This window comes from Mixophyes fleayi, chromosome 11 (genome assembly GCF_038048845.1).
Source record: "Mixophyes fleayi isolate aMixFle1 chromosome 11, aMixFle1.hap1, whole genome shotgun sequence".
Lineage (NCBI taxonomy): Eukaryota > Metazoa > Chordata > Amphibia > Anura > Limnodynastidae > Mixophyes > Mixophyes fleayi.
Window position 1 is genome coordinate 99,929,577 of NC_134412.1, and position 26,739 is coordinate 99,956,315.

General features: G+C 43.0%; 2 protein-coding genes and 1 long non-coding RNA gene across 3 annotated transcripts in view; all 3 read right to left on the reverse strand.

Moving 5' to 3' along the window:
- The window catches only part of LOC142107277 (uncharacterized), a 76,950-nt gene extending 52,656 nt beyond the window's left edge, over positions 1–24,294 (reverse strand). Inside the window, exon 1 of the mRNA XM_075190608.1 lies at positions 24,254–24,294. The gene's annotated coding sequence lies outside the window, so the exon portion shown is untranslated. The remainder of the gene's footprint in view (positions 1–24,253) is intronic.
- On the reverse strand, positions 19,639–24,199 carry LOC142107425 (uncharacterized). The gene is made up of 4 exons (XM_075190858.1): positions 24,076–24,199; positions 23,866–23,963; positions 23,589–23,700; positions 19,639–20,537 (listed from the first exon to the last, which is right to left on the reverse strand). The coding sequence occupies exons 1-4, from the start codon at positions 24,197–24,199 to the stop codon at positions 19,639–19,641; spliced, it is 1,233 nt and encodes a 410-aa protein (XP_075046959.1).
- Positions 24,295–24,389: 95 nt separating the features above from the next.
- Positions 24,390–26,493, reverse strand: LOC142108028 (uncharacterized). The gene is made up of 3 exons (XR_012680075.1): positions 26,439–26,493; positions 25,759–25,914; positions 24,390–24,446 (listed from the first exon to the last, which is right to left on the reverse strand). It is a non-coding gene; the product is annotated as an uncharacterized LOC142108028 (long non-coding RNA).
- Between the last annotated feature and the right edge of the window lie 246 nt (positions 26,494–26,739).

Here is a 26,739-nt window from a genome sequence, read left to right on the forward strand (position 1 = left end):
ATGTATGAACCCTGAAATCAGTTGTTCAAAAATAATTGAGAATATAATATAATGGGTTATACGATCCACCGAAATGAAGACATTAAAACATGTCCTATTATTTTATTTTTGGTTTAATCTTTCTATATTGAGGACTATACAGATATAATGGGTACAAGACTTTCAGCAATGTATAGAAAAACTTGTCTAAGTATGGATTTTTATACTGGGAAATCAGGTTAAACAGCCAACAATCTGGACCATCTGGTACTGGCCCATCTATCGTCTCCATGGTGAACTCTCTGACTTTGAGCCAAAAGGGGGTAAAACTTGGGCAACTCCACCAGACGTTCAATGTAGACCCTGTGACCGATTCATCTCCAGCAAGACCTTGCACAGTCTGGAGGCCACCTGTACCATCTGGAGAGGGTCTTCAACTGCGTTTCAACCACAGAGAGACTGGGGGAACGGTGAATTGGAATATTTTTGGCCAAATGTTATCGGTTTCTGACCTCCCCAACTCCCCATCCCATGATTTAGCATAGCTCGGTAATGAACCATACAAGTTTACAATTAATATTTTGGAGATTGTGGGGCTGGGCTCCTGAGATGTGTAACAAAGATCCTCTATTAAGAGTGAAACTTGGAATAAATTTCACCATAAACAAGTTTGAGCCTGTCCTGTTTTTTTATGTTAAATCTTTTTCAATCCACTGGATTCACCAGATTTCTGACAAATTGAAGTAAAATCATTACTGTCAAGCACTGATTTCAAATCAGTACCACTGAATCCGGATGATTTAACTAGATTTCTTCTGATTTCAGTGAAGTAAGGAAAATTACAGATATAAACAGGACTGGCTTTAAAAAGTCCTGGTTAGATGTAATATTACAAATGTACCTCTGCACACCTTCCTTTCCTTATGTCTGAAATCCATTGTTCACAAATAATTGTGTTTTTGCTTTCAATCAAATAAGACTGGAAATATGAACCAAAAACCCGTCCTGTTTTTTTTCTTCAAATTTTTTCAATTCACTGAAATCAGGGAAAATCAACTGAAATCACCCAGATTCAGTGAGATTGATTTCAAATCACTGCAATCACCCCTTGATTTCAAATCAGTTCCACTGGATATGGTGATTTCACTAGATTTCAGTGAATTTTTGAAAATAGCCAGAAAAAAACAGGACTGGGGTTTTCTGTGTTGTTTTTCCTTCTAGTGGCACCGAGAACCAAAAAATACCCACTGCTTCTTTGTGTCTCCTCTCTGATATTCATTGTCCACCAATAATCAAGAATTTTAGCAATTCATCCAAACACGGGCATTCGCTGTGGGCGGGCAATTGCCGACGTAAGTGAAAAGATGTGTCCAGTTTATTTTTAATGGGGAAAAAAAAGTTTCTAAATTACAGCAACTGTCATCAGCTATATATATAGGAAACATGGGGGGAACATACAAATTCCACACAGATAAGGACATGGTTGGGAATTGAACTCACAACCCAAGTACTGTGAGACAGAGGTGCTAGCCACTAAGCCACTGTGTCTGGCTTCCCATCTAACCACAGTTGGAAAACCCCCTGGCTGTAGTCCTGGTGGGAAGTTTGAAATTTGGGTCAATGTGGTGAGAGGGGACAATGTGGAAGAAATGTATTTTAGTTTCCTCAACCAAGCCCAGCATTGGAGGGTAGGACCAGCTGTGGGATGTGGGGCAGCCTGGTGAGCCAAGGAAGGAGATAGGGAGGGACCTACAGAGCATGAAAGGTCGATGGCTTAGTGGTTAGCACACCTGCTTCACAATGCTGGGGTCATGAGTTTGATTCCTGACCATGGTGTTTGTATGTTTGCTCTGGTTTCATGTGGGTGTCCTCCCAGCCCAATGAAATCACAAACTAATGTCTGGGAGGAAGAGGTATAAGTGTTTTGGTAGGGTGTTCATCTTGGTAATATTAATCCTCCCCAGAATCCTTAGGAACGCCATGTTCTATATTAAGAGTGTAGCTTAAAGATTATGTCTGAAATCCATTGTTCACAAATAATTGAAATTAAGCAATCAATCAAATAAGACTGGAAATATGAACCAAAAAACCCGTCCTGTTTTTTTTCTTCAATTCACTGAAATCAGGGAAAATCAACTGAAATCACCCAGATTCAGTGAGATTGATTTCAAATCACTGCAATCACCCCTTGATTTCAAATCAGTTCCACTGGATATGGTGATTTCACTAGATTTCAGTGAATTTTTGAAAATAGCCAGAAAAAAACAGGACTGGGGTTTTCTGTGTTGTTTTTCCTTCTAGTGGCACCGAGAACAAAAAAATACCCACTGCTTCTTTGTGTCTCCTCTCTGATATTCATTGTCCACCAATAATCAAGAATTTTAGCAATTCATCCAAACACGGGCATTCGCTGTGGGCGGGCAATTGGCCGACGTAAGTGAAAAGATGTGTCCAGTTTATTTTTAATGGGAAAAAAAAGTTTCTAAATTACAGCAACTGTCATCAGCTATATATATAGGAAACATGGGGGGAACATACAAATTCCACACATATAAGGACATGGTTGAGAATTGAACTCACAACCCCAGTACTGTGAGACAGAGGTGCTAACCACTAAGCCACTGTGTCTGGCTTCCCATCTAACCACAGTTGGAAAACCCCCTGGCTGTAGTCCTGGTGGGAAGTTTGAAATTTGGGTCAATGTGGTGAGAGGGGACAATGTGGAAGAAATGTATTTTAGTTTCCTCAACCAAGCCCAGCATTGGAGGGTAGGACCAGCTGTGGGATGTGGGGCAGCCTGGTGAGCCAAGGAAGGAGATAGGGAGGGACCTACAGAGCATGAAAGGTCGATGGCTTAGTGGTTAGCACACCTGCTTCACAATGCTGGGGTCATGAGTTTGATTCCTGACCATGGTGTTTGTATGTTTGCTCTGGTTTCATGTGGGTGTCCTCCCAGCCCAAATGAAATCACAAACTAATGTCTGGGAGGAAGAGGTATAAGTGTTTTGGTAGGGTGTTCATCTTGGTAATATTAATCCTCCCCAGAATCCTTAGGAACGCCATGTTCTATATTAAGAGTGTAGCTTAAAGATTATGTCTGAAATCCATTGTTCACAAATAATTGAAATTAAGCAATCAATCAAATAAGACTGGAAATATGAACCAAAAAACCCGTCCTGTTTTTTTTCTTCAATTCACTGAAATCAGGGAAAATCAACTGAAATCACCCAGATTCAGTGAGATTGATTTCAAATCACTGCAATCACCCCTTGATTTCAAATCAGTTCCACTGGATATGGTGATTTCACTAGATTTCAGTGAATTTTTGAAAATAGCCAGAAAAAAACAGGACTGGGGTTTTCTGTGTTGTTTTTCCTTCTAGTGGCACCGAGAACAAAAAAATACCCACTGCTTCTTTGTGTCTCCTCTCTGATATTCATTGTCCACCAATAATCAAGAATTTTAGCAATTCATCCAAACACGGGCATTCGCTGTGGGCGGGCAATTGGCCGACGTAAGTGAAAAGATGTGTCCAGTTTATTTTTAATGGGGAAAAAAAAGTTTCTAAATTACAGCAACTGTCATCAGCTATATATATAGGAAACATGGGGGGAACATACAAATTCCACACATATAAGGACATGGTTGAGAATTGAACTCACAACCCCAGTACTGTGAGACAGAGGTGCTAACCACTAAGCCACTGTGTCTGGCTTCCCATCTAACCACAGTTGGAAAACCCCCTGGCTGTAGTCCTGGTGGGAAGTTTGAAATTTGGGTCAATGTGGTGAGAGGGGACAATGTGGAAGAAATGTATTTTAGTTTCCTCAACCAAGCCCAGCATTGGAGGGTAGGACCAGCTGTGGGATGTGGGGCAGCCTGGTGAGCCAAGGAAGGAGATAGGGAGGGACCTACAGAGCATGAAAGGTCGATGGCTTAGTGGTTAGCACACCTGCTTCACAATGCTGGGGTCATGAGTTTGATTCCTGACCATGGTGTTTGTATGTTTGCTCTGGTTTCATGTGGGTGTCCTCCCAGCCCAAATGAAATCACAAACTAATGTCTGGGAGGAAGAGGTATAAGTGTTTTGGTAGGGTGTTCATCTTGGTAATATTAATCCTCCCCAGAATCCTTAGGAACGCCATGTTCTATATTAAGAGTGTAGCTTAAAGATTATGTCTGAAATCCATTGTTCACAAATAATTGAAATTAAGCAATCAATCAAATAAGACTGGAAATATGAACCAAAAAACCCGTCCTGTTTTTTTTCTTCAATTCACTGAAATCAGGGAAAATCAACTGAAATCACCCAGATTCAGTGAGATTGATTTCAAATCAGTTCCACTGGATCTGGTGATTTCACTGGATTTCAGTGAATTTTTGAAAATAGCCAGAAAAAAACAGGACTGGGGTTTTCTGTGTTGTTTTTCCAAGCCAGGCTTCCTTCTAGTGGAACCGAGAACAATAAAATACCCACTGTTTCTTTGTGTCTCCTCTCTGATATTCATTGTCCACAAATAATAAAGAATTTTAGCAATTCATCCAAACGCGGGCATTCGCTGTGGGCGGTCTTTAGATCTGAGGAAACTCTACAACACAACGCACTGCGGAGACTTTGAGCCGTAGCTACACGCTGCGACATCGGGCCATTGGCCGGCGTAAGAGAAAAGATGTGCACAGTTTATTTTTAATGGGAAAAAAAGTTTCTAAATTGCAGCAACTGTCATCAGCTATTTATATAGCAAACATGGGAAGAACACACAAACTCCACATAGATAAGGACATGAACTCACAACCCCAGTGTTATGAGGCAGAAGAGCTAACCACTAAACCACCATGCTGTCCTTAACATAAGAGACATATATGTATAATCTATTGATCTAAGATAAATTCCACTGAATCCAGATGACTTTAAGTATTTTCCACTTAGTAAAATTCTCATGTGCCTGGGAATTAAAGGTAGATCTTGGCCTCTTAGAGAAACAACCCTACTAGTAGAAGCTAGATACTAACAGCTTTTAGGACAAATACCTGCTGTGAGAGGGGGAGCTGGGTGTCTTATAGGTGCTGTTGAGAGCTCATTGGCTGAATTATTGTCTCAACCCCCTGACTGGGCGGAGCCATGCAACCCCTTTGCCATATTTGGACATAGCAGGGAAGTTATCGATGGAGAAATGATTTCTAAAGCTTCGGATTTTAATAAGTAAAAGTTGCATGTGGGTTTTGCCAGATGTCGAGGTAGAAGGAAGAGCAGTTCAAAAGCCATACCCAGGGCTGCCAAGAGGAATTCAGGGCCCCGGTACAACAACTTCATGGGGCCCCACTTATAGTCGAGCACGCCAAAACATTTTGCGCCGCCATGCACAAAATTAATGGTGGGTGTGGTCATACAATTGGGGGCGTGGCTACGCATCATTGGGCGCGTGGCTACCAGGTCAAAATCAGTAGGCCCTGAATTCGCCGGAGCGTGATATATGCCAGGGCCCAGGTAAATAGTTCCTGCCCCCCTTCTTGGCGGCCCTGGCCATACCTGATGAATGACAAGAAAACCAGAGCAAATTACGGGCAGCACAGTTGCTAAGTCGTTAGCACCTCTGCCTCACGGTACCGGGGTCATGAGTTTGATTCCCAACCATGTCCTTATCTGTGTGGAGTTTGTATGTTCTTTCTCTGTTTGTGTGAGTTTTCTCTCAGATTGAATGAATCACAAGCTAATTTCTGCGAGGGATGTAAATAGGAAGAGGAATAAGACTTTTGGTAGGGTGTTCATCTTGTTAATATTAATCCTCCCCAGAAGCCTTAGGAACGCCATGTCCTGTGTTAAGAGCGAAACCTGGAGATTAGTGGAATAAAATTCACCATAAACAAGTTTGAGACTGTCCTGTTTTTTTATGTTAAATATTCTTCAATCCACTGAATTCACCCAGATTTCCGACAAATTGAAGTAAAATCATTACTGTCACCCACTGATTTCAAATCAGTGCCACTGAACTCGGGTGATTTTACTAGATTTCTCCTGATTTCAGTGAATTAAGGAAAATTACAGATAAAAACAGGACTGGCTTTAAAAAGTCCTGCTTAGATGGAATTATACAAATGTACCTCTGCACACCTTCCTTTCCTTATGTCTGAAATCCATTGTTCACAAATAATTTAGATTAAGCAATCAATCAAATAAGACTGGAAATATGAACAAAAAACCCGTCCTGTTTTTTTTCTTCAAATTTCTTCAATTCACTGAAATCAGGGAAAATCAACTGAAATCATCCAGATTCAGTGAGATTGATTTCAAATCAGTTCCACTGGATCTGCTGATTTCACTGGATTTCAGTGAATTTTTGAAAATAGCCAGAAAAAAACAGGACTGGGTTTTTCTGTGTTGTTTTTCCAAGCCAGGCTTCCTTCTAGTGGCACCGAGTACAATAATATACCCACTGCTTCTTTGTGTCTCCTCTCTGATATTCATTGTCCACAAATAATCAAGAATTTTAGCAATTCATCCAAACGCGAGCATCCGCTGTGGGCGGTCTTTAGACCCGAGGAAACATAACAACACAACGCACTGCGGAGACTTTGAGCCGAAGCTACACGCTGCGACATCGGGCAATTGGCCGATGTAAGTAAAAAAATGTGTCCAGTTTATTTTTAATGGGGAAAAAAAAGTTTATAAATTACAGCAACTGTCATGAGCTATATATACATATAGGAAACATACAAATTCCACACAGATAAGGACACGGTTGGAAATTGAACTCACAACCCCAGTACTGTGAGACAGAGGTGCTAACCACTAAGCCACTGTGTCTGGCTTCCCAACTAACCACAGTTGGAAAACCCCCTGGCTGTAGTCCTGGTGGGAAGTTTGAAATTTGGGTCAATGTGGTGAGAGGGGACAATGTGGAAGAAATGTATTTTAGTTTCCTCAACCTAGCCCAGCATTGGAGGGTAGGACCAGCTGTGGGATGTGGGGCAGCCTGGTGAGCCAAGGAAGGAGATAGGGAGGGACCTACAGAGCATGGAAGGTCGATGGCTTAGTGGTTAGCACACCTGCTTCACAATGCTGGGGTCATGAGTTTGATTCCTGACCATGGTGTTTGTATGTTTGCTCTGGTTTCATGTGGGTGTCCTCCCAGCCCAAATGAAATCACAAACTAATGTCTGGGAGGAAGAGGTATAAGTGTTTTGGTAGGGTGTTCATCTTGGTAATATTAATCCTCCCCAGAATCCTTAGGAACGCCATGTTCTATATTAAGAGTGTAGCTTAAAGATTATGTCTGAAATCCATTGTTCACAAATAATTGAAATTAAGCAATCAATCAAATAAGACTGGAAATATGAACCAAAAACCCGTCCTGTTTTTTTTCTTCAATTCACTGAAATCAGGGAAAATCAACTGAAATCACCCAGATTCAGTGAGATTGATTTCAAATCAGTTCCACTGGATCTGGTGATTTCACTGGATTTCAGTGAATTTTTGAAAATAGCCAGAAAAAAACAGGACTGGGGTTTTCTGTGTTGTTTTTCCTTCTAGTGGCACCGAGTACAATAAAATACCCACTGCTTCTTTGTGTCTCCTCTCTGATATTCATTGTCCACAAATAATAAAGAATTTTAGCAATTCATCCAAACGCGGGCATTCGCTGTGGGCGGTCTTTAGACCCGAGGAAACGCTACAATGGGAAAAAAAGTTTCTAAATTGCAACAACTGTCATCAGCTATTTATATAGCAAACACGGGGAGAATGTAAAAACTGCACACAGATAAGGACATGGTCAGGACTTGAACTCACAACCCGAGTGTTGTGAGGCAGACATGCTAACCACTAGCCCACCATGCTGTCCTCAATGCAAGAGACATATATGTATATGTATAATATATTGATCTAAGATAAATTCCACTGAATCCAGATGACTTTAAGTATTTTCCACTTAGTAAAATTCTCATGTGCCTGGGAATTAAAGGTAGATCTTGGCCTCTTAGAGAAACAACCCTACTAGTAGAAGCTAGATACTAACAGCTTTTAGGACAAATACCTGCTGTGAGAGGGGGAGCTGGGTGTCTTATAGGCGCTGTTGAGAGCTCATTGGCTGAATCATTGGCTCAATCCCCTCACTGGGCGGAGCCATGCAACCCCTTTGCCTTATTTGGACATAGCAGGGAAATTATCGATGGAGAAATGATTTCTAAAGCTTCGGATTTCAATAAGTAAAAGTTGCATGTGGGTTTTTGCCAGATGTTGAGGTAGAAGGAAGAGCAGTTCAAAAGCCATACCCAGGGCTGCCAAGAGGAATTCCGGGCCCCGGTACAACAATTTCATGTGGCCCCTCTTATAGTCAAGCACCCTTAAAATAATTGCTTTTGACCCTCTTCACACTCTGCCATGCTGTCCCTCTTCTTCATTACCACACTGTGCCTTTCTCTCTCCCTTCTACTCTTCTTCATTACCACACTGTGCCTTTCTCTCTCCCTTCTACTCTTCTTTATTACCACACTGTGCGTTTCTCTCTCCCTTCTACTCTTCTTCATCACCACACTGTGCCTCTCTCTCTCCCTTCTACTCTTCTTCATTACCACACTGTGCCTCTCTCTCCCCCTCTTCTTCATCACCACACTGTGCCTTTCTCTCTCCCTTCTACTATTCTTCATTACCACACTGTGCCTTTCTCTCTCCCTTCTACTCTTCTTCATTACCACACTGTGCCTTTCTCTCTCCCTTCTACTCTTCTTCATTACCACACTGTGCCTTTCTCTCTCCCTTCTACTCTTCTTCATCACCACACTGTGCCTCTCTCTCTCCCTTCTACTCTTCTTCATCACCACACTGTGCCTCTCTCTCTCCCTTCTACTCTTCTTTATTACCACAATGTGCCTTTCTCTCTCCCTTCTACTCTTCTTCATCACCACACTGTGCCTCTCTCTCTCCCTTCTACTCTTCTTCATTACCACACTGTGCCTCTCTCTCTCCCTTCTACTCTTCTTCATTACCACACTGTGCCTTTCTCTCTCCCTTCTACTCTTCTTCATTACCACACTGTGCCTCTCTCTCTCCCTTCTACTCTTCTTTATTACCACACTGTGCCTTTCTCTCTCCTTTCTACTCTTCTTCATCACCACACTGTGCCTCTCTCTCTCCCTTCTACTCTTCTTCATTACCACACTGTGCCTCTCTCTCTCCCTTCTACTCTTCTTCATTACCACACTGTGCCTCTCTCTCCCCCTCTTCTTCATCACCACACTGTGCCTTTCTCTCTCCCCCTCTTCTTCATTACCACACTGTGCCTTTCTCTCTCTCCCCCCTCTTCTTTATTAGAAATCTGTGCCTCTCTCTCTCCCCCTCTTCTTCATCACCACACTGTGCCTTTCTCTCTCCCTTCTACTATTCTTCATTACCACACTGTGCCTTTCTCTCTCCCTTCTACTCTTCTTCATTACCACACTGTGCCTTTCTCTCTCCCTTCTACTCTTCTTCATTACCACACTGTGCCTTTCTCTCTCCCTTCTACTCTTCTTCATCACCACACTGTGCCTCTCTCTCTCCCTTCTACTCTTCTTCATTACCACACTGTGCCTCTCTCTCTCCCTTCTACTCTTCTTTATTACCACACTGTGCCTTTCTCTCTCCTTTCTACTCTTCTTCATCACCACACTGTGCCTCTCTCTCTCCCTTCTACTCTTCTTCATCACCACACTGTGCCTTTCTCTCTCCCCCTCTTCTTCATCACCACACTGTGCCTTTCTCTCTCCCCCCTTCTTCATCACCACACTGTGCCTTTCTCTCTCCCCTCTCTTCTTCATCACCACACTGTGCCTTTCTCTCTCCCCCTCTTCTTCATCACCACACTGTGCCTTTCTCTCTCCCCCCTTCTTCATCACCACACTGTGCCTTTCTCTCTCCCCCTCTTCTTCATCACCACACTGTGCCATTCTCTCCCCTCTCTTTTTCATCACCACACTGTGCCTTTCTCTCTCCCCCTCTTCTTCATCACCACACTGTGCCTTTCTCTCTCCCCCTCTTCATCACCACACTGTGCCTTTCTCTCTTCCCCTCTTCTTCATCACCACACTGTGCCTTTCTCTCTCCCCTCTCTTCTTCATCACCACACTGTGCCTTTCTCTCTCCCCCTCTTCTTCATCACCACACTGTGCCTTTCTCTCTCCCCCTCTTCTTCATCACCACACTGTGCCTTTCTCTCTCCCCCTCTTCTTCATTACCACACTGTGCCTCTCTCTCTCCCCCTCTTCTTCATCACCACACTGTGCCTTTCTCTCTCCCCTCTCTTCTTCATCACCACACTGTGCCTTTCTCTCTCTCCCCTCTCTTCTTCATTACCACACTGTGCCTCTCTCTCTCCCCCTCTTCTTCATCACCACACTGTGCCTCTCTCTCTCCCCCTCTTCTTCATCACCACACTGTGCCTTTCTCTCTCTCCCCTCTCTTCTTCATTACCACACTGTGCCTTTCTCTCTCCCCCTCTTCTTCATCACCACACTGTGCCTGTCTCTCTCTCCCCTCTCTTCTTCATCACCACACTGTGCCTTTCTCTCTCTCCCCTCTCTTCTTCATTACCACACTGTGCCTTTCTCTCTCTCCCCCTCTCTTCTTCATTACCACACTGTGCCTGTCTCTCTCTCCCCTCTCTTCTTCATTACCCCACTGTGCCTTTCTCTCTCTCCCCCTCTCTTCTTCATCTCCACACTGTGCCTTTCTCTCTCCCCCTCTTCTTCATTACCACACTGTGCCTTTCTCTCTCCCCCTCTTCTTCATTATCACACTGTGCCTTTCTCTCTCCCCCTCTTCTTCATCACCACACTGTGCCTTTCTCTCTCCCCTCTCTTCTTCATCACCACACTGTGCCTTTCTCTCTCCCCCCTTCTTCATCACCACACTGTGCCTCTCTCTCTCCCCCTCTTCTTCATCACCACACTGTGCCTCTCTCCCCCTCTCTTCTTCATCACCACACTGTGCCTTTCTCTCTCCCCCTCTTCTTCATCATCACCACACTGTGCCTTTCTCTCTCCCCTCTCTTCTTCATCACCACACTGTGCCTTTCTCTCTCCCCTCTCTTCTTCATCACCACACTGTGCCTCTCTCCCCCTCTCTTCTTCATCACCACACTGTGCCTTTCTCTCTCCCCCTCTTCTTCATCACCACACTGTGCCTTTCTCTCTCTTCCCTCTCTTCTTCATTACCACACTGTGCCTTTCTCTCTCCCCCTCTTCTTCATTATCACACTGTGCCTTTCTCTCTCCCCCTCTTCTTCATCACCACACTGTGCCTTTCTCTCTCCCCCTCTTCTTCATTACCACACTGTGCCTTTCTCTCTCCCCCTCTTCTTCATTTCCACACTGTGCCTTTCTCTCTCCCCTCTCTTCTTCATCACCACACTGTGCCTTTCTCTCTCCCCTCTTCTTCATCACCACACTGTGCCTTTCTCTCTCCCCCTCTTCTTCATTACCACACTGTGCCTTTCTCTCTCCCCCTCTTCTTCATTACCACACTGTGCCTTTCTCTCTCCCCTCTCTTCTTCATCACCACACTGTGCCTTTCTCTCTCCCCCTCTTCTTCATCACCACACTGTGCCTTTCTCTCTCCCCCTCTTCTTCATCACCACACTGTGCCTTTCTCTCTCCCCTCTCTTCTTCATCACCACACTGTGCCTTTCTCTCTCCCCCTCTTCTTCATCACCACACTGTGCCTTTCTCTCTCCCCTCTCTTCTTCATCACCACACTGTGCCTTTCTCTCTCCCCTCTTCTTCATCACCACACTGTGCCTTTCTCTCTCCCCCTCTTCTTCATTACCACACTGTGCCTTTCTCTCTCCCCCTCTTCTTCATTTCCACACTGTGCCTTTCTCTCTCCCCTCTCTTCTTCATCACCACACTGTGCCTTTCTCTCTCCCCTCTTCTTCATCACCACACTGTGCCTTTCTCTCTCCCCCTCTTCTTCATTACCACACTGTGCCTTTCTCTCTCCCCCTCTTCTTCATTACCACACTGTGCCTTTCTCTCTCCCCCTCTTCTTCATCACCACACTGTGCCTTTCTCTCTCCCCCTCTTCTTCATCACCACACTGTGCCTTTCTCTCTCCCCCTCTTCTTCATCACCACACTGTGCCTTTCTCTCTCCCCTCTCTTCTTCATCACCACACTGTGCCTTTCTCTCTCCCCCCTCTTCTTCATTACCACACTGTGCCTTTCTCTCTCCCCTCTCTTCTTCATCACCACACTGTGCCTTTCTCTCTCCCCCTCTTCTTCATTATCACACTGTGCCTTTCTCTCTCCCCTCTCTTCTTCATCACCACACTGTGCCTTTCTCTCTCCCCCCTTCTTCATCATCACGCGCTGACATCACCCCCGATATTCAGTGCAAACGAAGGAGGGAAGACGCCGCTGCCGCAGTCATGTCAGTATTTGTATACTCACATGATCGCGGTGCCGGCATCTATGAGCCACAATCCCCAGTCCGGGCCCCTGGCATGCCCGGGCCAGGGTAAATAGTACCCGCCCCTTCCCTTCATGGTGGCCCTGGCCTTACCTGACAAATGACAAGAAAATCAGAACTAATTACAGGCAGCACAGTGGCTCAGTGGTTAGGACCTCGGCTCACAGCACTGGGGTCATGAGTTTGAGTCCTGACCATGGCCTTATCTGTGTGGAGTTTGTATGTTATCCCTGTGTATTTGTGGGTTTCCTCCTACATGCTAAAAAAACTTACCAGTAGGTTAATTGGCTGTTAGATTGACCTTAGTCTCAGTGTATGTTAGGGAATTTAGACTGTAAGCTCCAATGGGGGCAGGGACTGATGTGAGTTCTGCAGAATTAGTGGTGCTATGAAAATAGCTGATGATTAGGCTGTACCCACCAACACCACACCCTTTTTGGATTAAGTTAAAACCTTTTCCCCAGTCAGAACCATTTAGGGCGCTATAAATAGGGACTGTCCTGAAGAAAAAGAGGGATATTCTTTTTTGTGAGTGGGATCCGGGGTGTATAGGGTGTAGGCAGGGCCTGATCAACCACTAGGCTGACCAGGCTGCAGCCTGGGGCGCTGAGTCCTGGGGGGCGCAGCGCGGCACACTAGCAAGCTGTTTTTTTTTATTTTTTGTTTTTTATTCAAATGTCGGCAATCGGCTTCTTTCTCCTCTGATGGGGCCGCCCCTGTCCACAAGGGGGCGGTCCCGCATGTTCCTATACCCAATCACGCAGCTAACAGCATCTTCACCTATAGCAGCCGCCTTTCCCGTAGAGTTTAACGCTCTCACAGGTACTCGGATGCCCACTGGACTTAACTCAATGTCGTAAAAGCTTATGAGCAGGAACCGATAGCATGAAGATTGGAGAAATGGGGCCAAGAGCACACCCCCTATGTCCACTCAAGAGGCAGCAACAATTGAATTACAGCTGCACCCCAGCAGTACGTCACTCACCCTTTACCAATGGGTTGGACAAAGCTTATCCAGGGGAATGATTTTTCAGCCCTCCCTCCCCATAAATATATACGAGTCCCCTGGTTTGATTCAGAAGGGCAGCATTACAACAGAGCATTTAAGTAAAACACGGTAAGTAAAGCCCTGCTCCTGGCAACCGATGAATGCTCTGTCCATCAAAAATGTATTGTGTGCATAGTCTTTGAAGGCTTTTAGTATGGCTGCAGTCCACCTTTGCCAAATTAGGCAGCTATTTACAATTGGGTATCTACATGTCTAAATATCTACTGATACCCTGTGATGACATCTGATTGTTACTGCCTCTTCACTCTCCATAATGCTGTGTAACGTTTCAAATTTAGGGTGTGCGTAGCATTTCAACATTTTTATCTCTTGCACCTAACACTACATTTCTTTTCTGTTTAATTTATCCAATCAGCTAGCTTCAGTTTGCAGCATGGCAGATTATATATTTTTTGCAGCCGCTGCAATGTTCTCCATGCGGTCGCTGAATGTCAAAAATGCTCAGAAAAACCCCTCACACGCAAATACCCTTTTTTAAATATAGATTTTACTGAATGACCTTTCCAAAATTGCTAAGTGTTGAACAATAGAAAAGATTAGAATATAAAATATAATGCTTTTTTTTGGGGGGGGGGGGAAGGGGGGGGTGCAGCTGTCTGCAGACAATCACAAACACCCTTTTTTAAAAAATAGTTTTTCCTGAATGACTCTTCCAAAATTGACAAGTATTGCAAAATAGAAAAGATTAGCATACTTACGATGTTACTTTGGGGGTGAAGCTCCTGCTGACCCTCACACAAAAACACACATTTATTTATTTATTTTTTATATGGATGTCACTGAATGAGCCTTTAAAAACTGACAAGTATTGAAAAATACTTGAAAAGATTAGAATATAATAATATATGGTATTTTTTTGAGGTGTGCAACTGTTGCTGAATCTCACACACAAACACCCAATTGTCACAGCCCCACACAAGATTACTTACACTAGAACAACTTTCAATTTCTAAAGAAATAAATCTTGTTTAATAGTCTGATAGCAAAAGCAGTTTATCTCTAAGAAATAAATATACCAGTTAGTTCAGAATGATATCTAACTCAGTCTGTATATACTGTCTAATACTAATAAATATATATATATATATATATATATATATATATATATATATATATATATACACACACACATATACATATATATATATATATATACATATATATATATATATACATACATACATATATATACACATATACATATATATACATATATATATACACATATACATATACACATATACATATATATATATATATATATATATATACATATATATATATGCAATACCAACAACCAGTAGTCACTAGTCTGTGTAAAGTCTACTAAAGATTGAAATTAAAAGCAATTGATCAGCAAATTCTAGCTGACTATTCTTTAAAGAACTGCTTTACAATAATGACAGGAATCTGTTGCTTTCATATGTTCATGATTCACCCTTAACACAATTTTATGAGGAAAGCACCGCAGTGAACCGCCTCCCTACACTGTCTGTTCTAAAATGGCGCTGGAGAAAATGAGTGAGGACTATATATACAAAAGATGGTGATCTAAAACTCTCAAGACTTTTGTAAAAAAAAAAAAAAAAATAAGAATTCCCAGAAATGATGTCTTGTTAGGAGATCCGAGTTTGGTCCATCTAGTCTTGTCACTTTCTTAATCTGTACATTTCCAAAGAGTCTCCGTCCAGATCTCTGCAGAAACCACATAGGGCCAACAGCTCCTTAATCAAACATGTTCCATTGTATAACAGGTCTGGGGATCTCTTCAGGAAATCTACTTGTTACATGAATATGGGGGGTCTAAAGTATATAAATGTGTTATAACAAGATCCACAGCCATTTATTTTGTGTCCCATGACATCTTAACACCATTTAATCCGTCCAACATGTGAATGAGAGGAGAAGTCAAGAAACGTCTTGAACCTCCTGAATCAAGTCCAAAGAGGAGGTGAGAGGTTCTCATTATGGTACAATACATCCGGCTGCTGAGAGGACACGAGGAACCTACATACAGGACCATGTTTATCAGGAAAACCAAACCATAGAATTGCTGGATCCACTGGAACAAATTCACCAATCGGTCACACAAAGCAAATCATTGTACACAATAAAGGCCATTTATTAGGATAGCGCATACATTGTTACACCCACATAACATTAGGTCTGTATTTAGTACGTGTGTGTGAATGTTTATTACATGTGTATTAATATATAAATGTACTTTCTCATATTAATTGAGCCTAGAAGGTGCATAAACCTCCCTGCCGGTTATAGCGTTCCTGTGACCCACTAGCTGACCTGCTACTAGTGCTGTGGATACTCTATCCATTGATTCTGATTCTTTGTTACAATCCTTGAATTTGTTACTTGACCCTGCTTGCACTCTGATTGTCCTGACCTCCGGCTTAGTTATTCGGATATCCCTGCTCGCTGCCAGCCCTGACCCTGCGGCTTGTCCCTGTTTATTCTATTCGCTAGGGACCCTTGACTGCTCTTGAGCATCCCCTCCCGTCTTGGCCACCGCCTCCTATCACTTGTTGCGGTATTGTATATATGCTTCCACTTCGCTAAGAGTTAAGATCTGGGGGCATCAAAGTACCTACGAACGTATCAAGCTCTACGGGAACGGCAGCTCCTATAGGCAAACCATCGGTGACCTTCTGGAAGCTCATGTCATTAGTCACTAGCCGTGTCAGAGGCTTATAAAGTATAAAAGCATGTGGTTCTGTAACAAACTGTCCAGAAACAGGATATAAAGATAACGTGTGCACAGGGACCAGGGTACTATATGACATTTTCCTATCTCAATTCCTCTTTATAATGGTTACAGATATCACAATTGAAGAACTCGGATGTTGTTTGTTACTTATAATGTATAGTATACTTATGATAAACATAGAAAAATACCTCTGATATGGTATTTTATGTACTTAGATGAAACAATTATTATCATCTTTAATTTATGAGGCGCCACAAAGGGTCCACAGAGCCGATCATAGGAAAACAGAACAGGGAAACGATACATGGCATACAGGGTAGGACAGAAGCAAAGTGCAGTAAGGTTAGATAAATACCAACATCGCAGAGAAAGGATCACAGGGAAAAGAGTGAAATTGGCGTAACCCCTATGCCCAGTAGAGCGGGATACTACATGCAGGATCAAGGCAGAGATAGAGAATAGGAGGAACTAGAGAAGAGGAAAGATGGGGGGCAGGAGTCAAGTGATGAAATAGAGAGAGAGGAGGCGGAGGGCTAAAGGGGGAGGCCAATGAGGAGGTTGCAATAATCAAGATGGGAGATGATCACAGAGTGGATGAGAATTTTGGTGGCCTCGGAGGAGAGGAAGGGTCTGATCCGGGCAATATTTCGGAGATGGAAGCGGCAGGGCTGGGTGAAGGATTAAATGTGTGGGATAAAGGAGAGGGAGGAGTCAAGGGTGAACAGAAGGCATCAAACTTGGGGTTAAGAGGAGATGATGATGGTAGAAGCAATAGTGATGGTGGGGGGGGGGGGGAATCTCTAGAGAGAGGGAAGATAATAAGTTCTATTTTGGCCATATTAAGTTTGAGGAAATGTTGGGCCATCCAGGAAGAAATGGCAGAGAGGCAGCAGGACACCTGATTGAGGATGGAAGGGGGGGAAAAAAAAAAAAAAAAAAGGAGAATAAGTGGCAATATTGAATAACAATATTCACACTTATCTGTGATATTCTAAAACCTTGCTGTGATTTCCTGCATCTTAATGTGGACACAGTGGACATCTGACAGCAAGTCTAATTACCTCTTCCTTTCCCTTAAGAAGTATTGGACACTCACATCAAAAGTTCTAATCAACATGAGATTAGCATCGGTGCTTTCTTTCAACAGTTGCAGAATACACATTTCCTCCAAAGAAAATATTCCCCCAAGAAAAGTTGCAAACCCCAAACAAGACATTTTCTTACGCCAAGATATACAAAATACTTTCTAAACAAAGGCTTATTGTATCAGATATATTCATCAGAAACAATGCATTTCCTCTAGCAAGGTTAAAACAGAAAAAAAAATTCTCCCCTGGTCTCAGAAATAAAGATTTCCTATATCAAAATATACACAATATCAAAAATAAGTGCTTTGGCAATTATATAAATAAGCGCCCATCGCTATTTCCTTTAAATAAATTTATAGTTACTTGTAAGTGATCCAGTCACAGAGAGGTTATCAATAGGGATATTGAAGTTGTGCAGGATGATGGAGGGGAGGTCAGAAGAGATGAAGAGGGGGAGCCAGGCCACAAAGTTATCAAAGGTTTGGGTCGAGGGGGCGGTATATGACTGCGACACGGAGATGAGAAGGAGTGAAGAGCCAGATGGAGTAAACCTCAAAAGGAGGAGAAAGTAAGGGCAGGCTCAGGAGGGATGACATGGAAGGTGCACGTAGGGGAAAGAAGGATGCCCACACCAACCCCAGGACGGACCCATGGCCTATCGGTTTATCTCCCCATAGGAAATAGCAGCAGGGGAAGCTGTATCAGAGGAGGAGAGCCAGGTTTCACTAATGGTACAGAGGTTTCAAGATTTGGAGATGAAGAGATTATGAACAGAGGGCAGTTTATTACAGATAGATCTGGCGATGCAAAGGGCACAAGAGAATGGGAGAGAGGGAAGTGGGGAAATGTGAATGAGATTTCCAGGGTTACAGGTGCGTGGGGGAGTGCATGGTTTAGGATGTAGACTAGGGCAGGGGGAGAGAATGGGTATTGGACATGAGCAAGGAGGAATGGTGGGGATAGAGGGAGGGGGGAGAGAGAGAAGGGATGGTGAGAGAAGAAAAGGTTGAGCCTATAGTGTGAGAGAGAGAGAGATTGGTGGTTATTACGCAAAGAGAAAGGTTGCACTTGAGGGAACCCCAGGGTGAGGGGCAGCGGCAGGGAGAGGGAGGGGACAGGTTAAGTGGCGAGAGGCAACAAGGGAGGCATGGAAGAGAGACCAAGAGCAGTACATAATGAAATACACAAGATATAGGTCAAACGGTAGGCAGTGAGAGACAACAAAATAGCAATGGTAAGAGAATAGAGGTGTTGTACACGGTGACTAAAGGTACATGGTGACTAAACTGACTGTAGACTAGCAGCAGACAATAATATACTGAGCAACAATGGTTATAAACAGTGCAATAATGGTGATATACAGTGCAGCAATGGGTACTGTACCAGATATAAGGGTAAAGTAATCTAAGGGGAGATGGGAGAGAGGGAGACCAATGCCCAAAAATGGAGAGAGGGAGAATGGACCTGAGGCAACGTTGAGAGCCCATGGGAGAGTATAGGACCTGGAGTAGTGAAAACTTGGCAGGAGATGGGCAGCAGGTCTGGAGGAAATGGAAGTGGATCCAGTGAAAAGGGGGTATATGTTGGAGAGCCGATGAGGAACGCAGGTGAAGAGATCATGGGGGTCCAGTGGAGAGGACAGTCAGGTGGTGGAAAATTGGAGGTCAGTGGTGAAAGGCAACCAGAGTTAGAGTGGGAGAGAGAAACAGTATCCAGCAAGGAAGAGAGGCAGCACTGCGGCTTGGAGCCCACAGCGATCACAGAGTCATCGGGATGGCATTGATGTAGACCTCTAGGCCGGCTAGGGGAGAGATTAGGCCGAAACCTCGGCCTCAATAAAAGAGGTGGACCCGGAGTGGTGGGAAAGTTAATGACATCAGCAGGAGCATGTGAGGATGGCAGCAGCAGAGCAAAGCCCAGGCTGCTACAGATGCATCCAGAGGGAACGTGTAGGACCAGGAGCAGGGGACAAGGTCGAAGCCACGGGCTCCAGCAGGAGAGTAACGGCGGCTTCAGCAGTAAGGCGTCGAAGAAGCGGAAAGACACAATGTTTTGTTGTACCCTTTCTGACTGTTTAATAAACACAGTTTAAAGTTATTATATCTATATCTATATATATATATATATATATATATATATATATATATATATATATATATATTTATATATACACACACACACACACACACATACATACATACATACATACACACACATACATACATACATACACACACACACACACATACAGTCACAGCACAATTTTTTATATTTAGATCAATACAATCAACTGATTTTACAATATTAGGAGTATCACAGCACACGTGTTTCATATTCAATTACTTTCCTCCTGTGTGGGTTTTCTGATGCTCAACAAGTTTTAGTTTCTGTGTAAATGACTTCCCACACTCAGAACATGGAAATGTTTTCTCACCGGTATGAATACTCTGATGTCTCACAAGACGTTGTTTGCCAGTAAAGCATTTCCCACACTCAGAGCATTCAAATGGTTTCTCACCTGTATGAGTTCTCTGATGCATAATAAGGTTTGATTTCTTTATAAATGATTTTTCACATTCAGAACATATAAATGGTTTCTCACCTGTGTGAGTTCTCTGATGTTCAACAAGATATGATTTATGTGTAAAACATTTCTCACATTCAGAACATGTAAACGGTTTTTCACCTGTGTGAGTTCTCAGATGGCTAATAAGTTTTGATTTATGTGTAAAACATTTCCCACACTCAGAACATAAAAACGGTTTCTCGCATGTGTGAGTACTCAGATGTTGAGCAAGATTTGATTTCTGTGCAAAACATTTCCCACACTCAGAACATGTAAATGGTTTCTCACCTGTGTGAGTTATCTGATGTCTAATAAGTTTTGATTTATATGTAAAACATTTCCCACACTCAGAACATGTAAATGGTTTCTCACCTGTTTGAGCAGTCTGATATTTACAAAGAGATAATTTAACCATAAAGCGTTTCTTACCCTTAGAACATATAATTACTTTATCATCTGTTCGATCTGTACTATGTGTAACAATATCCATGTTATCAGGAGAATATTCCTCATGATTAGAGGGATCAGATGGTTTATCTGCTCTGTACATTGGATGTAAATTTAGGGTACTGGGGTTTCCTCCTGGAGAATCTTGTGTGATGTTATCTTCTATTACACAATCTGCAGATGCATTGAATTTCCCCTCTGAGATATTCCTGAGTTTGCATCCATCTGTTGGAAATAGAATAAATGTATGGAAATAGACATCTTATTTTACATTCATTAACAGATTATAATGACAAACATTACCATACTAAATAGAATTTCCAACTGTTTAATTTCAATTTGCAAATTACAAATACTAATGATAATTATAAATGTGCATTACCAAGCACACTGCATAGACCCAGCCACAGTGACAAACAGATTGTAGTCAGATTGGACAACTCCAGCCAAAATGCAGACTTAACACACTGACCAGCCAGCATCCTGGGATAGGATGCCTCATTAGCCAATTACATTGTCCAGCTAGACTCTGCCCACAGACAAACACTAGAGCCTCAAAAGTAAAGTAATCTTGTGTTAAATTAGCAGCACTGCATATGGGTTTACACTACTCTTAGGTCTCACGTCCTTGCACAGAGCAGAGAATGGAGCAGGGCACAGATGGGCAACAATACAAAGTAAAGTATAAGGGTAGAGCAGGGTCAGATCAGCAGATAAAGAACATAGTAACATAGTTGATGAGGGTGAAAAAAAAAAAGACACCAGTCCATCAAGTTCAACATATTTTGGATCTCCTGTGATCCCTCACTTATAGTTGAAATTGATCCAGAGTAAGCAACCGCCAATCTGTTTTAATTGTGAATATCTACCCAGACCCCATATTGCAATCCTATTTTTACCCTATATCCACTACTATCCTTCCTTTTAATTAACGGTCGTATCCCTGGATACACTTTTCCGCAAAAAAATTGTCTAACCCTTTCTTAAACATATCCATTGAATCTGCCATCACAACCTTCCCTGGCAGTGAATTCAATATCTTGACTGCCATTACTGTAAAGAACCCCTTCCTTTGCTGGTTGTGAAATTTCCTCTCCTCTAACCTTAGGGGGTGACCTTGTGTCCTGTGTATAGTCCTTGGGGTAAAAAGTTCCCATGAAAGTTCTCTGTATTGACCCTTAATGTATTTGTACATAGTAATCATATCTTCTCTTAGACGCCTCTTTTCTAAAGTAAACATGCCTAAACTAGCTAACCTTTCCTCATAACTTAATGGCTCCAAACCCTTTATCAATTTTGTCGCCCTTCTCTGAACCCTTTCTAGTTCCAAATTATCTTTTTTATAGAGTGGTGCCCAGAACTGTACTGCATATTGAAAATGAGTTCTTACCAACGATTTATAAAGTGGCAAAATTACACTGTCTTCCCTTGCATCTATGCCCCTTTTTATGCATGCCAATACTTTATTTGCCCTTGCAGCTGCTGTTTGACATTGAGCACTATTGCTAAGTCTACTGTCTACGAGCACTCCCAAATCCTTTTCCATTATAGATTCTCCTAAATTAATTCCATTTAATTTATAGATTGCGTTCTTGTTTTTGATCCCTGAATGCATAACCTTACATTTATCTATGTTAAACCTCATAATCCATTTGGCCGCCCAATCCTCCAGTTTATTTAAGTCCCTCTGTAGAGAAGCTACATCTTGCTCTGATTTTATTACCTTACAGAGTTTAGTGTCATCTGCAAAAATAGAAACTTTACTCTCTAAACCATCACCAAGGTCATTAATAAATATATTAAAAGGAGTGGCCCCAGCACAGAACCTTGAGGTACTTCACTTAAAACTTTTGACCAATTAGAAAATGTTCCATTTATCACAACTCTCTGTTCCCAATTCTCTAACCAGTTTTAAATCAAAGTAAAAATGTTGTTTCCCAGGCCCAGTTCCCTTATTTTATAAACCAACCTCTTGTGTGGCACTGTATCAAAGGCCTTTGCAAAATCTAAGTAGACCACATCTACTGTGCTGTCCTGGTCTAAGTTCCCACTAACTTACTCGTAGAAACCAATTAGATTAGTTTGACATGACCTATCCCTCACAAATCCATGCTGATTCCCACTAATAATCTTATTGCGCACCAAGTAATCCTGAATTCTATCCCTTAATATACCTTCCAGTAGTTTCCCCATTATTGATGTCAGGCTTACAGGTCTATAATTCCCTGGTTGTGATCTTGTCCCCTTTTTAAACAACAGCAACACATCTGCAATTCGCCAATCCCTTGGTACTGAGCCTGATGAGATTGAATCTCTGAAAATTAAGAATAGCGGTCTAGCTCCATAAGAACCCTTTGGTGTATGCCATCTGGACCTGGAGCTTTATTTATCTTAATATTCATAAGTCGCCTTTGGAACATTCAAGCACGTAGATTGGAGGGGAGCTTTTGTGCAATGTCAGGTGTTAGGTTATATTTCCATGTGTGCGAAAAGGTGGCATTTGCGTTAAATGGTGGAGTTTGCAATCTTAGAGGGAGGTGAATAATCTCATATTTTACATTAGTATTACAGGGTTAATATACAGCTAACTGAGGACCAAATATGAACAAGGAAATTAATGGGTAATGTCACATGTGGTAGTACATAGAGAGGATTATGGATACTGTAACAGGATGTAGTGTACAGGAGGTTCATAGGTCAGACAGTGTGAGGAGGAGACTGGTCAGATCTCTAGGCTGGTAGCACACAGTGATATGATGTGAGGAGGAGACTGGTCAGATCTCTGGGATGGTAGCACACAAGGATATGATGTGAGGAGGAGACTGGTCAGATCTCTGGGATGGTAGCACACAGTGATATGATGTGAGGAGGAGACTGGTCAGATCTCTGGGCAGGTAGCACACAATGATATGATGTGAGGAGGAGACTGGTCAGATCTCTGGGCAGGTAGCACACAATGATATGATGTGAGGAGGAGACTGGTCAGATCTCTGGGATGGTAGCACACAGTGATATGATGTGAGGAGGAGACTGGTCAGATCTCTGGGCAGGTAGCACACAATGATATGATGTGAGGAGGAGACTGGTCAGATCTCTGGGCTGGTAGCACACAGTGATATGGTGTGAGGAGGAGAACAGGAGTCTAATAGGGGCTGATGGCTGCTGACTCCCCCACTGGACAGATATGTTTTCCTCATTAGTTTGTACCGATAGAGGAGGGTGTAGAATAAATGATTATAATAGTGAGTTTTTCTGTAATAAGTGTTTATTACTCACCTGTGCTGATATCTGTAGGGATTTCCTCCTCATTACACTGCTGATCACCCCTCATATACGTCTCTTCCTCTCCATCTGTAATTTCTACTTTAATATCAGTCAGGACATCATCCTAAATAGCCCAAAAAACAATAACAAGATCATAATTAATAATATCTGCTTTAATAAATTGATTTGAAACAGAAACATATCAGTGTATAAGATCCACACAGCTTTGTACAGATCATATAATGAAAAGTAATTTGGGGACTTTGCGAGACCCTAAAATGTCATCTACCTGATACTTCTGTGGGATACTGGTATTTTCCTGTGTACAATCCTGAGAATAAAGAGGACGGAGATATCTCTCTGGGGTATTTCTGTTACTGGATCCATCTGTAGGAAACACACAGTGACTGATTACATTGTTTATATGTGATCAGATGATGTGTATCTAGGTGGCCCTCAAAACTGCTCCACTTTACGATAAATTAACGATACCTCTTACCCAGTGATGAGAGGATCCGGTGATTCTCCATCCTCACATCATCGTACAGACCTTTGGGCCCTTCAAAATTCTCCCACTCCTCCTGATACTTTATAGGGACCTGACAACACAATGACACAGTCATCACCCAGACACATCCCCTGGTGTTACTGTATAATGTCCCATTCCCAGCAGTCACCTCTCCAGTCACCAGCTGAATGATCTTGTTGGTCAGTTCCAGGATCTTCTGGTCATTGATTCCCTCACGTATCAGTGAGTGAGGTTCAGGCACCGTGATGGGGCTCTGGGACCTGCTCAATCCTCCTAAAAAAACAGGGGCGGCTCCTGGGTGTCACACACTCACCAGATCTCTTCATCACTACTGTGTAATCCTGTGTATGGAGAGAGATATCAAGGAAAATGAAGATCCACATATTTGGAATATTTTTAGGGATTAATTGTGCAAAATAAACAATAATGTTCTATTTTACAAATACAATCCCTATCCTATAAATAACTGTTTCATTGTCACACTACTATGCTGAGAGCTGGGAATGACAGCTATGGAGCTTTGAGTATGGTGAAAACAAATATCATTTATTGAGCAAATATGATCCAGATAGTGCAGAAAATGGTAGAAACCAAATATTGCAGACACTGAACAATGGACCTCTGGGTGAGGCTGAAAGCAGGCAACAACAAAGAATACGGCTGGCGCAGGTGAACAGGCTAAGTGGAAAGAAACCAGGATGTCGGCTAGCAGCAGACCCAGGAAACATGAGAAGTAACAGGAGTAACAAATGAGAACAGCAACATCAATGACCAGCAAAGGGGAACTGAGGGGGGCAGGCATAAATAAGGAGAGAACAGGTGCTGATAGTTAGCAGTTGCAGCAGGTAAACCCCTGCTAGTGAGAGAAAAGGCAAGACACGATAGCTGCACCTCTGGTGGTTCAGAGGTACTGCAGGGTACATTCAAATAATATCAGATCCAGAGTAGTCCATGAGAAAGGAGCTGCCAAGACAAAACAGCATGCTGAAGCGATGCTGCAGTAGAAGCGAAAGCAGATCCTGACATTCATATATACAGGAATGTAGAGTGTATATATCTCCTGCAGCTCCGGACACCTTCAGTGTACCCATCTTTCTGAGTCCTCTACCTACAGCCGGCCCCCACGGATCTATCATCTGCTAGGATAAATCAGTGCAGACAGTAAGATGAGTTTGAAGTGGGGGCTTGTAGTAGACAGAGGACTGAGATGGTCGACCTATGGCAGATAGTAGGAGAGGTAAGTGCTGTATACACTCTAAAAGACAGTGCATATAGGAAACAGTTATAGGTAGGGCAGGGGTCGTATGTGTAAACTAAGCACACTCCTTATCTACAAAGTAGATTTGAAAAGTGTCCTAGTATTTCTCCAAGACTGGAGTCATGTGGGTCTTTGTAACCAGGGTCATGGAGCCTCTCTCCCAGAATCCCTCCCCTTTCCAGTCATGTCCCTGTTTTATTTATAGCAGTAAGAATGGTGTCACTGTGATATTCCCAGAATCCCTCACCTCTCCAGTCATGTCCCTGTTTTATTTATAGCAGTAAGAATGGTGTCACTGTGACATTCCCAGAATCCCTCACATCTCCAGTCATGTCCCTGTTTTATTTATAGCAGTAAGAATGGTGTCACTGTGACATTCCCAGAATCCCTCTCACCTCTCCAGTCAGCAGGTAGATGATCTCCAGGGTGAGATTTAATATCCTCTCACTCCTGTCCTTGTCCATCCTCAGGGAATCAGTGATTTACACAGATCGGGTTTCACCTTCAGTTGACCTAGTAAAAGATTCTCTGGTTCCTCACAGCTCAACTGTCTAGGAATAAATAGAATTATCACTATAAACATCACAGAGCAGACATGTAAGATATTAAAATGTTAAACACTGAGGGTCTCATGTAGAGTTGGATGTAAGTGCATTTTCTTTCCATAAAATACTTATTTCTGTACTTCTTATGCATAGAAAAAATGCGTAAAACGAAGTCCTTATGTAGAGTGACACATCAAACACTTACTCCCCTGTATGTGAGAGAGGTTGAACAGCGAAGGGGGGCAAGCTTAGGTCAAGTACAGTATGGGCATGTCACATCATGTGTGTAGCATGTAGAGCATACTTGCCAACTCTTCCGGAAAGTCCGGGAGACTCCCGGATTCTGGGTAGGTCTCCCGGACTCCCGGGAGATTATGGCATCCTCCCGCATCACTAGGAAGTGGGCAGAATTAGAGAAGCAATGCAGCGATTCTCAGGGAATCACAGCATTTGGCTCTAAATCTGGCATTACGTCACGGGACGGGGCCATAATGGCACAATTTGCATAGCCCCACCCCCAAAACGCTCACCTCCCCCAGGCAGCTCCCGGATGCCATCTTCAGAAAGTCGGCAAGTATAATGTAGAGCAGGCCTGTCCAACCTGCGGCCCTCCAGGTGTTGTGAAACTACAAGTCCCAGCATGCCCTTCCAGCTTTCAACAGGTTGTCTACTGGCAAAGCATGCTGGGGCTTGTAGTTTCACAACACCTGGAGGGCCGCAGGTTGGACAGGCCTGATGTAGAGGTAGAAACAGCAGCAGATCAGTCAGTCTGGAGGCACATCTGTTGTGGGTGCTGGACCCTGCTGCACGATATGTTCTGATGACGGACCT

Bases quoted from the DNA above. Each gene is read 5' to 3' on its own strand.
- LOC142107425 (XM_075190858.1), bottom strand. From the start codon at position 24,199: ATGACTGTGTCATTGTGTTGTCAGGTCCCTATAAAGTATCAGGAGGAG. The intron at 23,964-24,075 runs GTAAGAGGTATC...TGTTTCCTACAG, and splicing joins CCGGATCCTCTCATCACTGG to ATGGATCCAGTAACAGAAAT. The intron at 23,701-23,865 runs GTAGATGACATT...TGGGCTATTTAG, and splicing joins GTATCCCACAGAAGTATCAG to GATGATGTCCTGACTGATAT.